Source organism: Nanorana parkeri, unplaced genomic scaffold, assembly GCF_000935625.1.
Source record: "Nanorana parkeri isolate BGI_ZX_2015 unplaced genomic scaffold, ASM93562v1 scaffold565, whole genome shotgun sequence".
NCBI lineage: Eukaryota > Metazoa > Chordata > Amphibia > Anura > Dicroglossidae > Nanorana > Nanorana parkeri.
In genome coordinates this window covers 97196-111708 of record NW_017306833.1, presented here as the reverse complement: position 1 = coordinate 111708, position 14513 = coordinate 97196, and the positions used below count along the sequence as shown (strand labels likewise).

The following is a 14513-nucleotide window of genomic DNA, read 5'->3' as shown; positions in this document are numbered from 1 at the left end:
GGACCCCCCCCCAGCCCAAAAGGCTGGCATCCGTGGTGACCACTGTCCAGCGGAGGGGAAGGAAGGACTTGCCCAACACTAGAGCCGTAGACCAAAGCCATCAAAGCAGGGAGGCCCTCTACGCCCGAACAGCCCTGTCCAGGGACAAGGGAGACTTGTTCCATTGCGACAAGATGTCCCCCTGAAGAACCCGTGTGTGGTGCTGCGCGTAAGGTACCGCCTCGAAAGGCCACCATGAAACCCAGAACCCTCATGCAAGATCGGATCGTCGACCACCAGCGCAATCTCAACAACCACGCATGCAAGCGAAGCTTTAGGAGTTTCTCTGGGGGCAGGAAAACCCGCGCCTGGGTGGAGTCCAGAACCAGGCCCAGATACTCCAGACGAGTTGATGGCATTAGGCACGACTTCTGGGAGTTCAGGAGCCAGCCAAACTCCTCCAATGACCGCAAGGTCTGTCACCAGAGTAGAATGCGACTCCGCCTTCAGCAGATCGTCTAGGTACCCCAAAACCAAGATTCCCCGGCAACGCAACAATGCCATACCGAAGGCTAGAGCGACAAACTGGTAATGGTCGTCCCCCACTGCAAAACGAAGGTAGCGTTGATGGAAGGAACAGACGGGGATGTGAAGGTAGGCATCCTTGATGTCGATCCAGTCAGGACACAGCCACCCAATGCCTCACGTCCTTCAACGACATAGGAGGGTGAGGTGATGAGGAGGGGAAGGGACAAACGGAGCCCACAGGCCCCACAGCGACCTGGCACCAAGACCCGCCGGGTCAAGGTAGACTGAAGTCAGTCAGGCTGCAGCATGCCCAACCTACCTGGCGCTCGCAAGGACCCCCTCACATACATACCACCAGTAGGGAGAACCCGGTCCACTCTGCTCCACCTACATCTACGAGACGTCCACGCCGGATCCTCCAGAAGTCAGGACGCGTAGGTATCGTGGAGCGGATGCCCCCCACCGCAATTGCGGCGTCGCCAACCTGTAAGGAGTGCTGTGATTGGCCGGCCATGACCCCCCGTCACATGCACTCCCCCGGGATGAACCCACAGGCAACTCCGTCGAAACAGAGCCGTCGCAGCCGACCCATCGTGGCAGAGTCTGCGTGCGTTCGCCGTTCCACCATGGAAAACTACAAGGATCCATGACATCCAGCATGTCGCCCTGACAACACTTGCTAGAAGATCCAGCCAGTAAAAAAGGAAGCCAGGTAAGAATACCCGAGATAAAATTCTTAGCTCCTTACTCCTGATGCTAGGCAAAAAACTGGAGACCTGTCAGCAGGTGGGGGGTTGGGCCACCGGCAGGGGTCATCCCTAGGCTGTAATTGGTCTTTAGTTTTGTGCCTAGCGTCCTTCTCCTGCAGGTGGCAATATAACCCTACAATACATGATCCTAGATCTGTTCCCTGTGTCCTTCAATGAACGGAAGAGAAAAAACGGTTAGTTATTTAGTCTGTAGGTTAGGCAGTGTGTTGCTAAATTATGCAGTGCAAGTTTTGTTTGGAGGACGCAAATGCCTTGGCATCTAACAGCACCAACAGTTTACTGACACACGCAGTGACATAATTTGTTGAATAAGAAAGAACAGAAGAAAATTTACTTTTTAGGCATTACCATGACCACTTTGATTTATATATAAAAATATTTATAGATATTTTTCCATGGAGAAGTGCTCAACTCTTGCTCTACGCGTTTCGCGGTACCACCGCTCTTCAGGAGCTTATGGGCATACACAGGACATATGTTGTAAAGGAGCTTGTACAAAGGTATGAGTATAGATGTAGAAATCAGTTGGGCCTCCACATATATGGCTGTGACCAGTAGTTTTAGTAAAAAAACGCCAGAATTGTTTGCACAGTAGTCACCTACCCTGAGATTTAAATCATCTGCATCTTTCATTCACTATGAGTGTCCATCCAGTTTGTAATATGACCCAATTTGATGACATATAATTTGTTGGTGAGCCAGCAGCCAAAAAGCCATGCTACCCCTAATGGGGAGGAGGAGTGGGTACCTCCACAGAATGAGAAGCCTGTCATCCTACCTTTTACTGCCAACGCAGGCATTCATGTAGAGGTCAGTGGCTTAAGAGGTCTGTTCACTGGAACTAAGGGGCCAAGTCCAACCCCTCAAAAACAACCCCACACCATAATCCCCCCCCTCCACCAAACTTTACACTTGGCAGAATGCAGTCAGGCAAGTACCGTTCTCCTGGCAACCGCCAAACCCAGACACGTCCATTGGATTGCCAGAGAAGCGTGATTCGTCACTCGAGAGAAAACGTCCCCACTTGTCTAGAGTCCAGTGGCGGCGTGCTTTACACCACTGCATCCGACGCTTTGCATTGCACTTGGTGATGTAAGGCTTGGCTGCAGCTGCTCGGCCATGGAAACACATTCCATGAAGCTCTCTATGCACTGTTGTGCCAATCTGAAGGCCACACAAAGTTTGGAGGTCTGTAGCTATTGACTCTTTAGACAGTTGGCGACTTTTGCGCACTGTGCGCTTCAGCAAGCGCTGACCCTGCTCTGTCATTTTACGTGACTTACCACTTCATGCAGTTGCTTCCACTTTGTTATACCACTAACAGTTGACCGTGGAATATTTAGTAGCAAGGCAATTTCACAGATAGCCTTACTGCACAGGTGGCAGTCTGCATGCCTAAGTGCTTGATTTTATACACCTGTGGCCATGGAGGTGATTGGAACACCTGAATCCAATGATTTGGAGGGGTGTCCCAATACTTTTGGCAATATAGTGTATTTCGTTGTGTGATGGTTGTAAGATGATTCAAATTTCGTACGGCCTGCCCATCTTGGACAGGCAGATCCTACTTGAGGGGAGGGCTTCCGATGATTGCAGTGCTGAGCGGGCAGTGTGCACTTGCGCACACCGGGCCCGTGCGCCATTTGTCTTCCGAGCACGCTACCAACCCGCCGAAAATCGTATGATTTTCGCCAGGTTTTCCAGCGTGCTCGGAAGACTAAAGTCGTCCATACACCTGCCGATTACCGTACGATAATCGCGGGTGATCGTACGATAATCGGCAGGTGTATAGGCACCTTTACAGCTGTGTGGTATGAGGGCAGGAGGAGAGCTGAGGTGGCACATGCATCCTCACTAGAGGTCTGGGGACACACCACTGATCAGCTCAATGCATCCATGCTGAGGAAGCGTGAGTGTGCACACAAGCACAGTATAAAGCAAGTGCATCATAGGTTTTTCATAATGGCGGGGAAAAGTTAAATTATACAAACAATAGTAAAAAGGAGGGAAGGTCCCAGCAACCTGCAGGAGGGAAGGTCCATCTCTCCTGAAGGCAGCAGCATAACTATATCTCAGAATTCTTCAGAGCCGTGTCCCTCAAAGGGCAATGCAGAAATATAACCGTGTATGGTTAGCTTAACTTAAGAAAACTTTGGCAAATGTATTAATTAAATGCACATAGGTGGTTAAAGCTTATTTATTATAAAATACAAACAATAACAACATATGCATATAAAATTTGTTCATTGTAGCATCTCAACAAGATATAAAGAAAGCTGGTGTACAGTTTATGCTGAAATCCCGTGGTATGTAGGTGATCATTCAGTAGTTTACAGATCAGTAGCTGGACCGCCCCATCCATAATCTTCATCCTCGGAGCTTGTATTTCTCGCATGATTGAACTTTCTACGTAAAGCATCATGCTCATACTCCCTGCTGTGAAGCAACAGAAAAATCAAAGTGGCTTATTATCCATAACAGAAGGATACTGCAGTCGAGCAAACGTTTAACAGAGTTTCTTAGTTATAATTTTTATATTAAAGCATTTATTAATTGGATGATTGTTTTCAAATCCCTTTGTTCCAACCTCAAAAGAAATACATAAGATATTTAAGTAAACCCCAACTTTCTGACTGTGCCATTTATAGAACTAAATAGAGGATTTGTCTCACTAAGTATGGAGTCTCAGACAGTCATTAACAAGCTATGGATGATTAACGCTAAACTACAAGGAAATACTATCAAACTACAAGAGGCATGTGTATTCTTACTTGAATCATGGCGTGCTTTGTCTATTTCTACAAGATTAGTGCAATAATCCAGTGTACAACTTTTCCTTTCTGCTGGAGTTTCCTGTAATTAAGATCAGTCACTGCATCTCTCTCCCCTTGTGTAGGGTGACTGGTCTTGTATCCACCCCCTCCTGTAGATTTCTATGTGCAACACAGTGATTATGTCACTGCAAGGTAATATCTGGGTTTGCAAAGTGGATTATATCCATTTGGGCTATAGATGAATGTATATTTAAATTCAAGATTTTGTGTCCAGAGTTTAGCTTTAAAATCCATGAACTTAAAAAAACTTAAAGATCATATTTTGGTACAATTAGATTGTAAAGTATGTTTGTCACCAGATGTTCACATGATGTACATTTTCATATCATGTAATTAAAGGACTCACCTTTGCCATCACCATATCATGTAATTGATATTACCATATCATGTAATTTAAGTCCTTCCTTTGCATGTGTCACCTAAGCAGAGCAGTTGTGGGGCGTTTATGGGCACCCTAAACCCACTCTAAGAACAAGGCCCTCTTTTGAACTGCCAAACTTGAAAGAAACATATAAGAGAAAATGGGGGCTACCACTGCTGATCTTGCCATAAAGAGTCAGTTTCCTGGTAGCTATGCTGACCCTCTACCTTTAAACCCTTCCTGTCTGTATTCTGTTTATTAAAGTTTCCCTTTGACAGCTGGTGTCCGATAGAAATAAATAATAAGGGCGTACATGTCCTTACATCTAAAAGGCTTGTGTGTTGAAAAATAAAAAGGCTTAGATGTCCTAAAAGTATATAAAAATAATTTAGGTATGCAAATTACAGTTATTGGCAAGTTAGCTGACTACTAAATTGGGCCTGGGTATCTAGGCATCAATAGCCTCTGGTCATAAAATGGCTAATACGTGGAATCACCTACCTGGTACAAGAATACAGAAAATGTATTTCGACTTTTCTGTAAGCTTCAAACTTGTGGTGGACCTTCAAATCAGAAAGTATTAAAGTGTGTGGGCTTGCAATAACAGCTAGCATTTTCACAGTGAATTCAGCTCTCTTATTTATCTGAAAGGTATACACTAATCAAAGATACCATACAACCTACTTCAGTATGTACCTTTGAAGAACATTAAGAATTTGGTCAGTTCTAACTACCCGAGGGATTCTGTTTTTAGTTTGCCAAAGTACTTATCACATCAGACAATCTGTATTTTATTGGGCAGCATTGGGACCAATCAAGGCATGTTGACTGGCCTGGAGAACAAAGTGGAACAACGAAACAATAAGGCCAAGGAAGTAAAGCCCATGCTTGGAACTGGATGCCATGCTTGGAACTGGAGAGATGCCACTGCGTTGTGCATGAAATATGTTCTTAAAGCGACATTAAACCCTCAGATTTTTTAACATAAAACATGTTTCCCTTCTCTTTGCTGCTCTTCCTTTTAAATCCGTATCTCTTCTCATGCTTGGGGAGAACTTCTGTTTTGCAGCAGACTGCCTTGTCTCCGGAATGGCTACATGGTGTCTGTGTGTACGTTTGAAACCTGAGCCAGCACTACAGGAAGAGGCAATGAGCTGCAAAGGGAAGTTCTCCCCAAGCATGAGAAGACATGAGGATTTAAAAGGAAGAGCAGCAAAGAGAAGGGAAACGACCATGGATTACAGTAAGGCACACATTACAGTATTAGTTTATGTTAACAAATCTGAGGGTTTAATGTCACTTTCTTCACCTATATTAGAAGAAAGACATTTTCAAGACATCTGTGCTGGTCAAGCTAGAATAGTTAAGGCTATGTTTATTAAGTTAGTGGGAATTGTATGGCTTTTTGTTTAACCCTTTCAATGCCACCGACTTAAGGCATACATCGGTGACAGCAGGCCCATTTAAACAGACGACCGCCGGGACTTTACAATTGAAGCGATTCTGGTGGCTCAGCTGCTGTCAGATCGCTTTCACGGTAAAGTGCCCGCCCCCTCCCACCCCCCGCCGTGTTTCCCGGGAAGCTGGGGAGGAGACTGGCGAACAATGGGTCTATGGGACTGGGAGCGATGAGTATTACATCACTTCCGATCCTTAAGCCGTCATTGCTTGGCTACTGCAGCTCAGCAATAAGCTATTGAGATGCTATCTGCACTTCAATAGCTTAATCGCCTCCCGGCTGGGAGCTTCCTGGATGTAACAGGCCGTCAAAAGACGTCATGTTGGCCCCGCCCACTCACAAGCGGGAAACTGCCCAAATTTAAAAACAGGCAGCGATGCCTGTTTACATACAAGCGATCACTTGAATAAGGTGCCGATCGGTGCGGCCCCCCTCCCGCTGGTCCCGAGCTCCACTGTGCTCAGTGCACAACTGGAACCAGCATGGTGGCTCTGTGAAAGGGGTCAGAGGGAGATCGGTACCCTCTTCAGTGTCAGAAAGCGGAAGTGATGTATATTACATCACTTCTGCATTCTTGTGTCACTTTCCAGCTTCAGAAGCTGGTGGAGCAGATTTCTGTAGGTGACATTACGGGTCTTGGAGACCCCTGATGTCTCCATAAAGAGGACCTGTCACATCCTCTTTGCTATCACATAGAGGGTTTTTAGCCCCACATGTGATAACAATAACGTTAAGTGAAAAAAAATAGGAAAAAATATATATTTTTGAAAGTCTCCACCCATGCATACACACGTGCAAACATGTGTCGGGTGCGCATACTTGCGAAAATGACGATTGCGCCCATTACGCCGCACGTTACATATCGTCGCAGTGAGAGCAATAATTCTAGGGCCATTAATCACTGATAACACCAAACTGATGAGCGGTAAAAGCTTTTAAAGCGTCGCCTATGGTCAATTTTGGGTATGGTCGTTTTTTGCGGGCGCGCGCAATTTTAAGGCTTGACATGTTTGGTGTCTATTACTCGACGTGATCCCATATTTTACCAAAAATTTGGGTAATAATAATTGTTTCCTAACAATGTAAAAAAAAGTTTTTTTTTTCTTCAAAATGTTCAGTAATTTTTCCTTAATATAGTAAAAAATAAAACCTCCAGTTGTGATTAAATCCCACCAAAAGAAAGCTATGTCTGTACCCAAAAAATGGTTTAAAATTCATTTCAGTGCAGTGTTGTATGACGGAAAAAATGTCAATGTACTGCAGCGCGAAATACTGAAAAATGGCCTGGCCAGGAAGGGGTGTAAGCACCTGGTCTTCAAGTGGTTAAAGTGGAAAAGTAACAAGGGGTCTTTTGGACCCCCAGTATCACCTCAAAGAGGACCTGTCACTGCCAATATGCTATCACATAGGGGGCTTGTAAGATGTTATGATTGCAAACCCAGAGGAGGCAGTTCTAGATGTTACTGCTACCCCTTACAGCCAGGAGATCACCCCATCTAGTAGGGGCGGTGAGGACTGTGAATAATTTGTCACCAGAAACTCCGCAACCGAACAGTTTGCCTGAGCATGACCCACATGTTGGGACCAATGACAGAACAAATGGTAGATGAAAGATCATTGAGGCTCAGGTTAGAGAACTGGGTGGTAAGCTGAAGGGAAGGACCTCCAAGGTTATCCAATATTGTCACATGCAACACAGGAAAGATACTAGGAGATTAGAATGCTAAATGCATGGCTAAAGACTTGGGCTGCAACAACTAATCGATTATAATTGATAATGAGAATTCTTAACGATTCTCATTATCAATTAGTTGAATCCCCCGCAATCACTCCTCCGTTCTTCTCCCTGCCTGTGCTGGCTGCAATGATCTGTGTCCTTTTCAATCCCCGCTGCTCTCCCCACCTGTATTAGCAGAGGCATCGGGGACACGAGACCACTGCAGCCAGCACCAGTAGCGGAGGAAAGACTGCTGTGACTATGCATTCCCCTGCTGCCCCCACCTCGTACCTCCACTGCTCCCCCTCTTCTGCAGGTGTTCTATCAATCCCTCGGACTCGAACCCGAGGGATTGATACAACACCGGCGTCAAAGTCACCCATCAGCGGCTGGAAACAATAGCCAACCTGCTATCGGATATTTTAAATTGCAATAGCCGGCTGGCTATTGCACCCGCCCACTACCATGCCAGCAGAGGAGGACCTGAAGGAAAACTTTATCCTTCAGTTCCCTCCTCTGCTGATTGACAGTAGGTAGTGGGTCGATGCAATAGCAAGCCTGCTATTGTAATTTAAAATAGCCAATAGGAAGCTGGCTATTGCTCCCAGCCACTGCATGCTGTATTTACATTCAGCTGCCTCAGCAGGCAGCTCTCATTCCCCACTGAAGTGACACTAGGGGTCCAATAGACCCCCTAATGTCACCTTAAAGAGAACCTGTCATCTCAAATGTGCCATCACATAAGGAGCTTGTGAGCCCACCCATGTGATAGCAATGAAGTTAAAAAAAAATGTTAAAAATAAAAAAGTTAAATAAAATTAAAAATACCCCACAAAACGTTTCAATTTTCCCGACCCCGCAAACATAGTTACATAGTATTTGAGGTTGAATAAAGACATAAGTACAACCTATTGTGTGTATGCATTTATGTTTGAGCTGGTGTGTGCGTGTGTATGAGTCCATGTGTGATTTTGCTCTTAGGAGTACTTGTACCCCTGTATGTTACGGTCTCCAAGGAACTCGTCCAAGAGTTTCTTGAATAATTCCACACTCTTAGTGGAAATCACTTCCTGTGGCAGCGAGTTCCAGACCTTACATAGTTACATACATAGTATTTGGGGTTGAATAAAGACATACGTCCATCAAGCCCAACCCATATAGGTCCACGCATCATCTCATTCTTAGGAATACTTGTATCCCTGAATATTACAGTCCCTCAAGAATTCTTAGCCCTCCGCCAATCACATGGTACCCTACCAGTCACTAAGGATTCCTTAAAAATTCCTTAAAAATTGTTATAACCTGGCTTAGTTCCCTAAGTACCATGGGGTGAGGGTTATCTGGTCCCACTGCTTTATTTGCATTTAGCATATTAAGTCTTTGTTGTATCCCGCTTTCCGTCAACCATTGCGGTATATTATCGGTTGAACTGTGTGTTTTATTGCGTACGTCGAGAAAAAATTGTTCAGCGCCTCGGCCCTCTCCTTGTCATTTGTGAGTAACTTCCCGTTTTCGTCCTTTATTGGGCCTATCTGCTCCTTTCTCACCTTTTTACTGTTAATATATTGGTAGAATTTTTTTTTTTTTTTACTATCTGTGGCGATATGCTTTTCACATTCTATTTTAGCTTCCCGGATTACTAATTTGCATTTTTTGTTACATTCCTTGTATTTAAGGAACGCCAATGCCGTCCCTTCCATCTTATATTTTATAAATGCCATTCTCTTTGCCTTAACATGTAGTTTTACAGTTTTATTTAGCCATATCGGTTTAGTCTTTGATCTTTTGTTTTTGTTACCCAATGGTATACACTTTGAAATGGCAATATGTAATGTGTTCCTGAAGCAGTCCCACATTTGGTCTGAGTTTAGGTTGTGAAATGAGTTATCCCATTTTATTTCCCCCACTAGTTTGCGCAACTTATCGAAGTTTGCCCTTCTGAAATTAAGGGTTCTTGTCCGTCCCGCCCTCTTTCCTTTCCTGTATTTAATATTGAAAGTAATCACATTGTGATCACTACTACCCAGTGTCTCCCCAATTACAATATCCTCGATTAATTCCCCATTATTAGTAATTATTAAATCTAGGATGGCATTTTTCCTAGTTGGAACCTCCACCATCTGTTCCAAGAAATTGTCTCGCAACAAGTTCAGAAATCGGCCCGCTTTTGTAGATCCTGAGGTACCATTCACCCAATTGATGTCCAGGTAATTGAAGTCGCCCATCACGTCTACATTGCCCTCCCTCCCAGCTATTTCTATTTGGGAGTGTAGATTTGCTTCCCCCCTCCTCCCCTATATTCGGAGGTTTATAGCAAATACCCACAATAAGTTTACGGCTAGGGTCCGCCATATCTAGCCATAAGGTTTCCACATCTTCTCCACTGTTTGACATGATATCGTCCCTTATATGCATATTTAGATCGTTTTTAACGTAAATGCAAACCCCCCGCCCCTTCTCCCACATCTGTCCCTCCTGAACAGGTTATAACCCTCTATATTAGTAGCCCAATCATGTGTGCCATCTAGCCAGGTTTCCGATATACCCATATCATAATTTCAAGCTCTTCTAGTTTATTTGCTAGACTTCTAGCATTGGTGTACATACATTTAATTCTTGTCTTGTTATGCAACAAAAGTTTATATCCTACTTGTTCCTCACTAGTTTTATTGTTTGGCCTTGACGTAGGTTGTTCTCCCACTCTCCAACCTCCTCCACACTACTTCTCCCCACTCTCCAACCTCCTCCACACTACTTCTCACCGTGAGAAGTAGTGTGGTGGAGGTTGGAGAGTGGGGATTTGTGTACTGCTGTGAGCTTGAATGTCAGTATCCTTGCTGGAAACCTATAGACTGGGAAAGTTACCCTGAAGGTCTGAGACTGTTTAACTGCGATTGCAACTCTGAGACCTTCAAGTCGTTCCCGAGTGGTCCTGCCAACGTATTGGTGTCCACACGGACATTCCAAAAGGAGTTTCGTTGACGTAGCGCTTTGATATATATTTTTCATTACTTTAACTGTGTTGACTGGAGTGAGCCCACTATCTATTCCTCTATTACTTCTATCTGTATTATAATTTTTTTTAAATCTAAGATTAATTTAACCGCTCTGTGAAGAACCCCTTGCGCCCCGTGTGTTGAAATTTTTTTTCCACCAATTTTTGGTGGTGCCCTCTGGTCTTTGTTATGGAGCTAACCGTAAAGAGTTTGTTAATAATGTTGCGGTCACCATTGAACAATTTATATAAGAAAATCATGCCCCCCCTTAATCTCCTAACCTCCAAAGAGAACATATTTAATTTTAACAACCTTGTTTCATAGTTCAGGTCTTCGAACCCCTTAATGAGTTTGGTTGCCCTCCGCTGGACTTTTTCCAGATCAAGGACATCTTTTCTCAGTATCGGTGACCAAAACTGGACCGCATACTCCAGATGTGGCCGAACCAGTGATCTGTAAAGTGGCAAAATTATAGACTTGTCCCTGCAATACATTCCCTTCCTAATGCAAGACAGGACTCTACTTGGTTTAATTACAGCAGCCTGGCACTGCGAGCTGTTCATCATTCTGCGGTCTATAATGACCCCCAAATCCTTCTCAGTTTCCGACTTCCCTAGTGGCACATCCATAAGTGTATAGTCCATTTGCCTATTTTTAACTCCAAAGTGCATTACCTTGCATTTATCGACATTGAACTTCATCTGCCATACAGTTGCCCACTCCCCGATTTTGTCCGGGTCCTCCTGTAATGTTACGTCTAAATCTGTGTCTTTTACCCTGCCAATTTTCCTATCATCAGCAATCACTGAGACATGACTACTCACTCCCTCCCCGATATAATTAATAAACAGGTTAAAAAGCATGGGGCCCAGCACAGAACCCTGGGGCACGCCACTCATGACTTCAGCCCAGTCTGAAAAGACGCGCATACTAATGGAAACACAAGTCGGGTGCACCTACGTATGAAAACGATGATTGCGCTACACGTTGGGTATCGATGCGTGCGCAAGAGTAAGAGCAATAATTTTCCTGCCAATATTCATGGCTAACTCTAAACTGATGACCAGGCTTTTATTTTAAATAAAAGTTTGGCTATTTTATTTGAGTTTTACAATTCATATTATTTTAAATCCAGGAAACTAAATTAAATGTCTAATATAATACATACAATTATTTAAACATTTTTTATTTTTTTTTAAAAGGTGGGAAAAGTCATTTTTGGTTTCGGCCTGACAAATTCTGCTGCAGGATGTGTGTTGTGGTGCCATTCATTTCAATGGCACCCCAAACGTGCCTCCCGCTGAGTGATCGCCCACACAGGAATGCACGGTACTGCAATGCCGTGCATTCCAGTGCAGTGCGATTCCAAAAAATGTGCATGCAGTTTTATTCTGAAGTAAACTTTGCTTGCAACACTGCATTTGTGTATTTTATTATGAAAGAGGATATTTAATTTTTTTTCCTGTAACCGATTAATCGAAAAATATGAAATATGCAAATAATCGTTAGTTGCAGCCCTACTAAAGACCTAGTGTAGAAGGGAGTGACTTGGGTTTCTAGAGCACTGGGATGACTCATGGGAAGTTTGGAGGATTAGTTAAAGTAGAAGGGAGAGGAAGTTCGAAAATAGCTACCTACCTACCTGCGTGGATTATATGAGCCAAGACAAGAAACTGGAGCTGGTAGAGGCAACAGGTTGATCCTCCAAATAAAAAGACAAAATCCACTGCGCTAGGAGAACTAAGTGTTGAAAATAGACCATCCGCAACACTGTATGGTTATATTAACCTGTGATTTGTTATATTGATCCTCCAGCTTCAGAGTAGTAAACACCACATCAAAGAGTCGGTGAAGGTTCTCATTCATCCAGGTCATGGTATATCTGTAAAAAATAAGTCAAGGCAACTGGACTTGCTGTATTTTTCTTGAAGACGTTTCACTGGTCATCTAACCAGCTTTCTCAATTCAGAATGACAAAAAATACACTGGGAATAAATATGATGAATGTTACTCCAATCCACATTAACTTTTAGTCACAACCAGGTGTCAATTGCATTTCGCATAATTGGAGTCTAGGAGGTGTTATTAACCTGCCCAGAGAGAGGTGTTAAAAACAGATTATGTGGATTGGAGTAACATTCACCATATTTATTCCCAGATAATTTTTTGTACAAGTCATTCTGAATTGAGAAAGCTGGTTGGATGACCAGTGAAACGTCTTCAAGAAGAATACAGCAAGTCCTGTTGCCTTGACTTATTTTTTACAGATATACACATCAAATTAAAAGTGCTGTTGCAACAGACTACAGCAATATGGCCAGTACAAGATGGTAATGGTGGCAGGAGTGGTATTTGTTTCAGACATGCATAGATGATTAGGCTGTAATGTAAAAGAATTTAGTGGGGGCCACATTCCAAAATAAATTTTAATCTATAGCATCCGCAACCAGAGCTTGCAAGTTCCAGGACTTATCATTTTTTACAAAGGTCAGCCTGTTAACGGTGTCTGGGGACAGATTGGCTCTTCACCTGTAACAAAGCTCCCCCTGCACTAAATGTATGTTCAGAAAGCTCACTGGCTGCAAGCAGCGTAGAAGCTTGATGGCATACTGGGTAACCTCTGGCCAATGGTCCATCCTAGTTACTCAATAGTCAAGGGGTCAGTCATTCTGTGGGTGTCAACATCCACCCCTGACCCCATGTAATCTGCCACCATATCATTCAGGCACTGCCTACAGCTGCTGGCAGCAGACAGTCCTAGGTGCTGGTTACTGAGGAAGAACTTGAAATCACTTAGGCAGCCACCACCACCACCCGTGTCCCTCCTTTCACCAACAGGAGGCTCCAAACCAAGTTGGCTGCGAAAGGGTAGAATGCCAGTCTCTGGAAAGGAGGTCAATAGGTTCCTCCACAGCACATCCTCCAGGTATTTCATCTTTCACCCTCTCTGTGATGGCAGAATGAGCTCTACAATTTTCCCATTATAACAAGGATTCAAGAGGGTGGCTAACTGGTAATGGTCAGTCTTCTTAATGGCATAAATCCTGGGGTCCTTTTACAGGCACTGGAGCAAGAACAAGCCCATCCAATCTCCCTCCAACCAGATAGCAACTACTGGGGTTTGTAAGGTGTCAAACTCACCCTGGGAAGTGTGTCTCATGTCATCGTCCTCAATGCTGGTACTGCATCCGTACTCCTCCTCCTCGTGCTCCTCCTGTGCATGGTGCAGCCGCATAGGGATAGAGTCAGGATAAAGCGGACCCAGAGACACCAGACTCCTCTTACTTATGCTGCTGTGCGTCCTGTAACTGCCGCTGATGCACGCATTGTCATTACTCACTATTTTGGCTGCCTTCTCAAATGGTGACAATATTGTACACTAGTCCTAAATGAGAACATAGGGTCGGCCCGAACCTGAAGGTCATCTCTAATTGCTGCATAGAGGACCAAGAATAGGTTGCGTCTTTGTGAAAAAGAGTGCACGTGATCATAAAAAAGTCACAAGAGGGATGTAGAGCTCTCAGAGCACATTTGGGAAGGTCCACTACCACTGCACACATGCTGTGAAGCCCTACCCACCACAAGTGAGGTCCACCAAAAGCATCCAAACAGTCCTGTTATTTTGGGTCCTAAGAGAAACAGCGCTTCTCAAAAAAGTCTATGGAGTACACCCCATTATGACAACGCAGGGTAATAATTAGATAAAGATAAGTAATAGGTGACTGGGTTGGAGTAAATGCTCTTCTGACTGTACCTGTTGGTGGTCTCATGTATCAGCTGATTGTCAGGAAGCTGCATCTCGGTTTCCTAAAATAAAAATAAAAACTGTGTATTTCTATCTTTAACAGAAAGACAGCCTAAATAAAAGA

The 14513-nt window shown here is 44.1% G+C and overlaps 1 protein-coding gene across 1 annotated transcript in view; it reads right to left on the bottom strand.

Annotated features, from left to right (window-relative positions):
* Positions 1–3538: 3538 nt before the first annotated feature.
* Positions 3539–14513, bottom strand: part of LOC108791655 (tight junction protein ZO-3-like) — a 78273-nt gene continuing 67298 nt past the window's right edge. Inside the window, exons 15-16 of the mRNA XM_018562195.1 lie at positions 14399–14451; positions 3539–3713 (exon numbers count right to left, since the gene is read on the bottom strand). Of these exons, the coding sequence (XP_018417697.1) occupies positions 3608–3713; positions 14399–14451 (159 nt within the window). The 3' untranslated portion in view covers positions 3539–3607. The remainder of the gene's footprint in view (positions 3714–14398; positions 14452–14513) is intronic.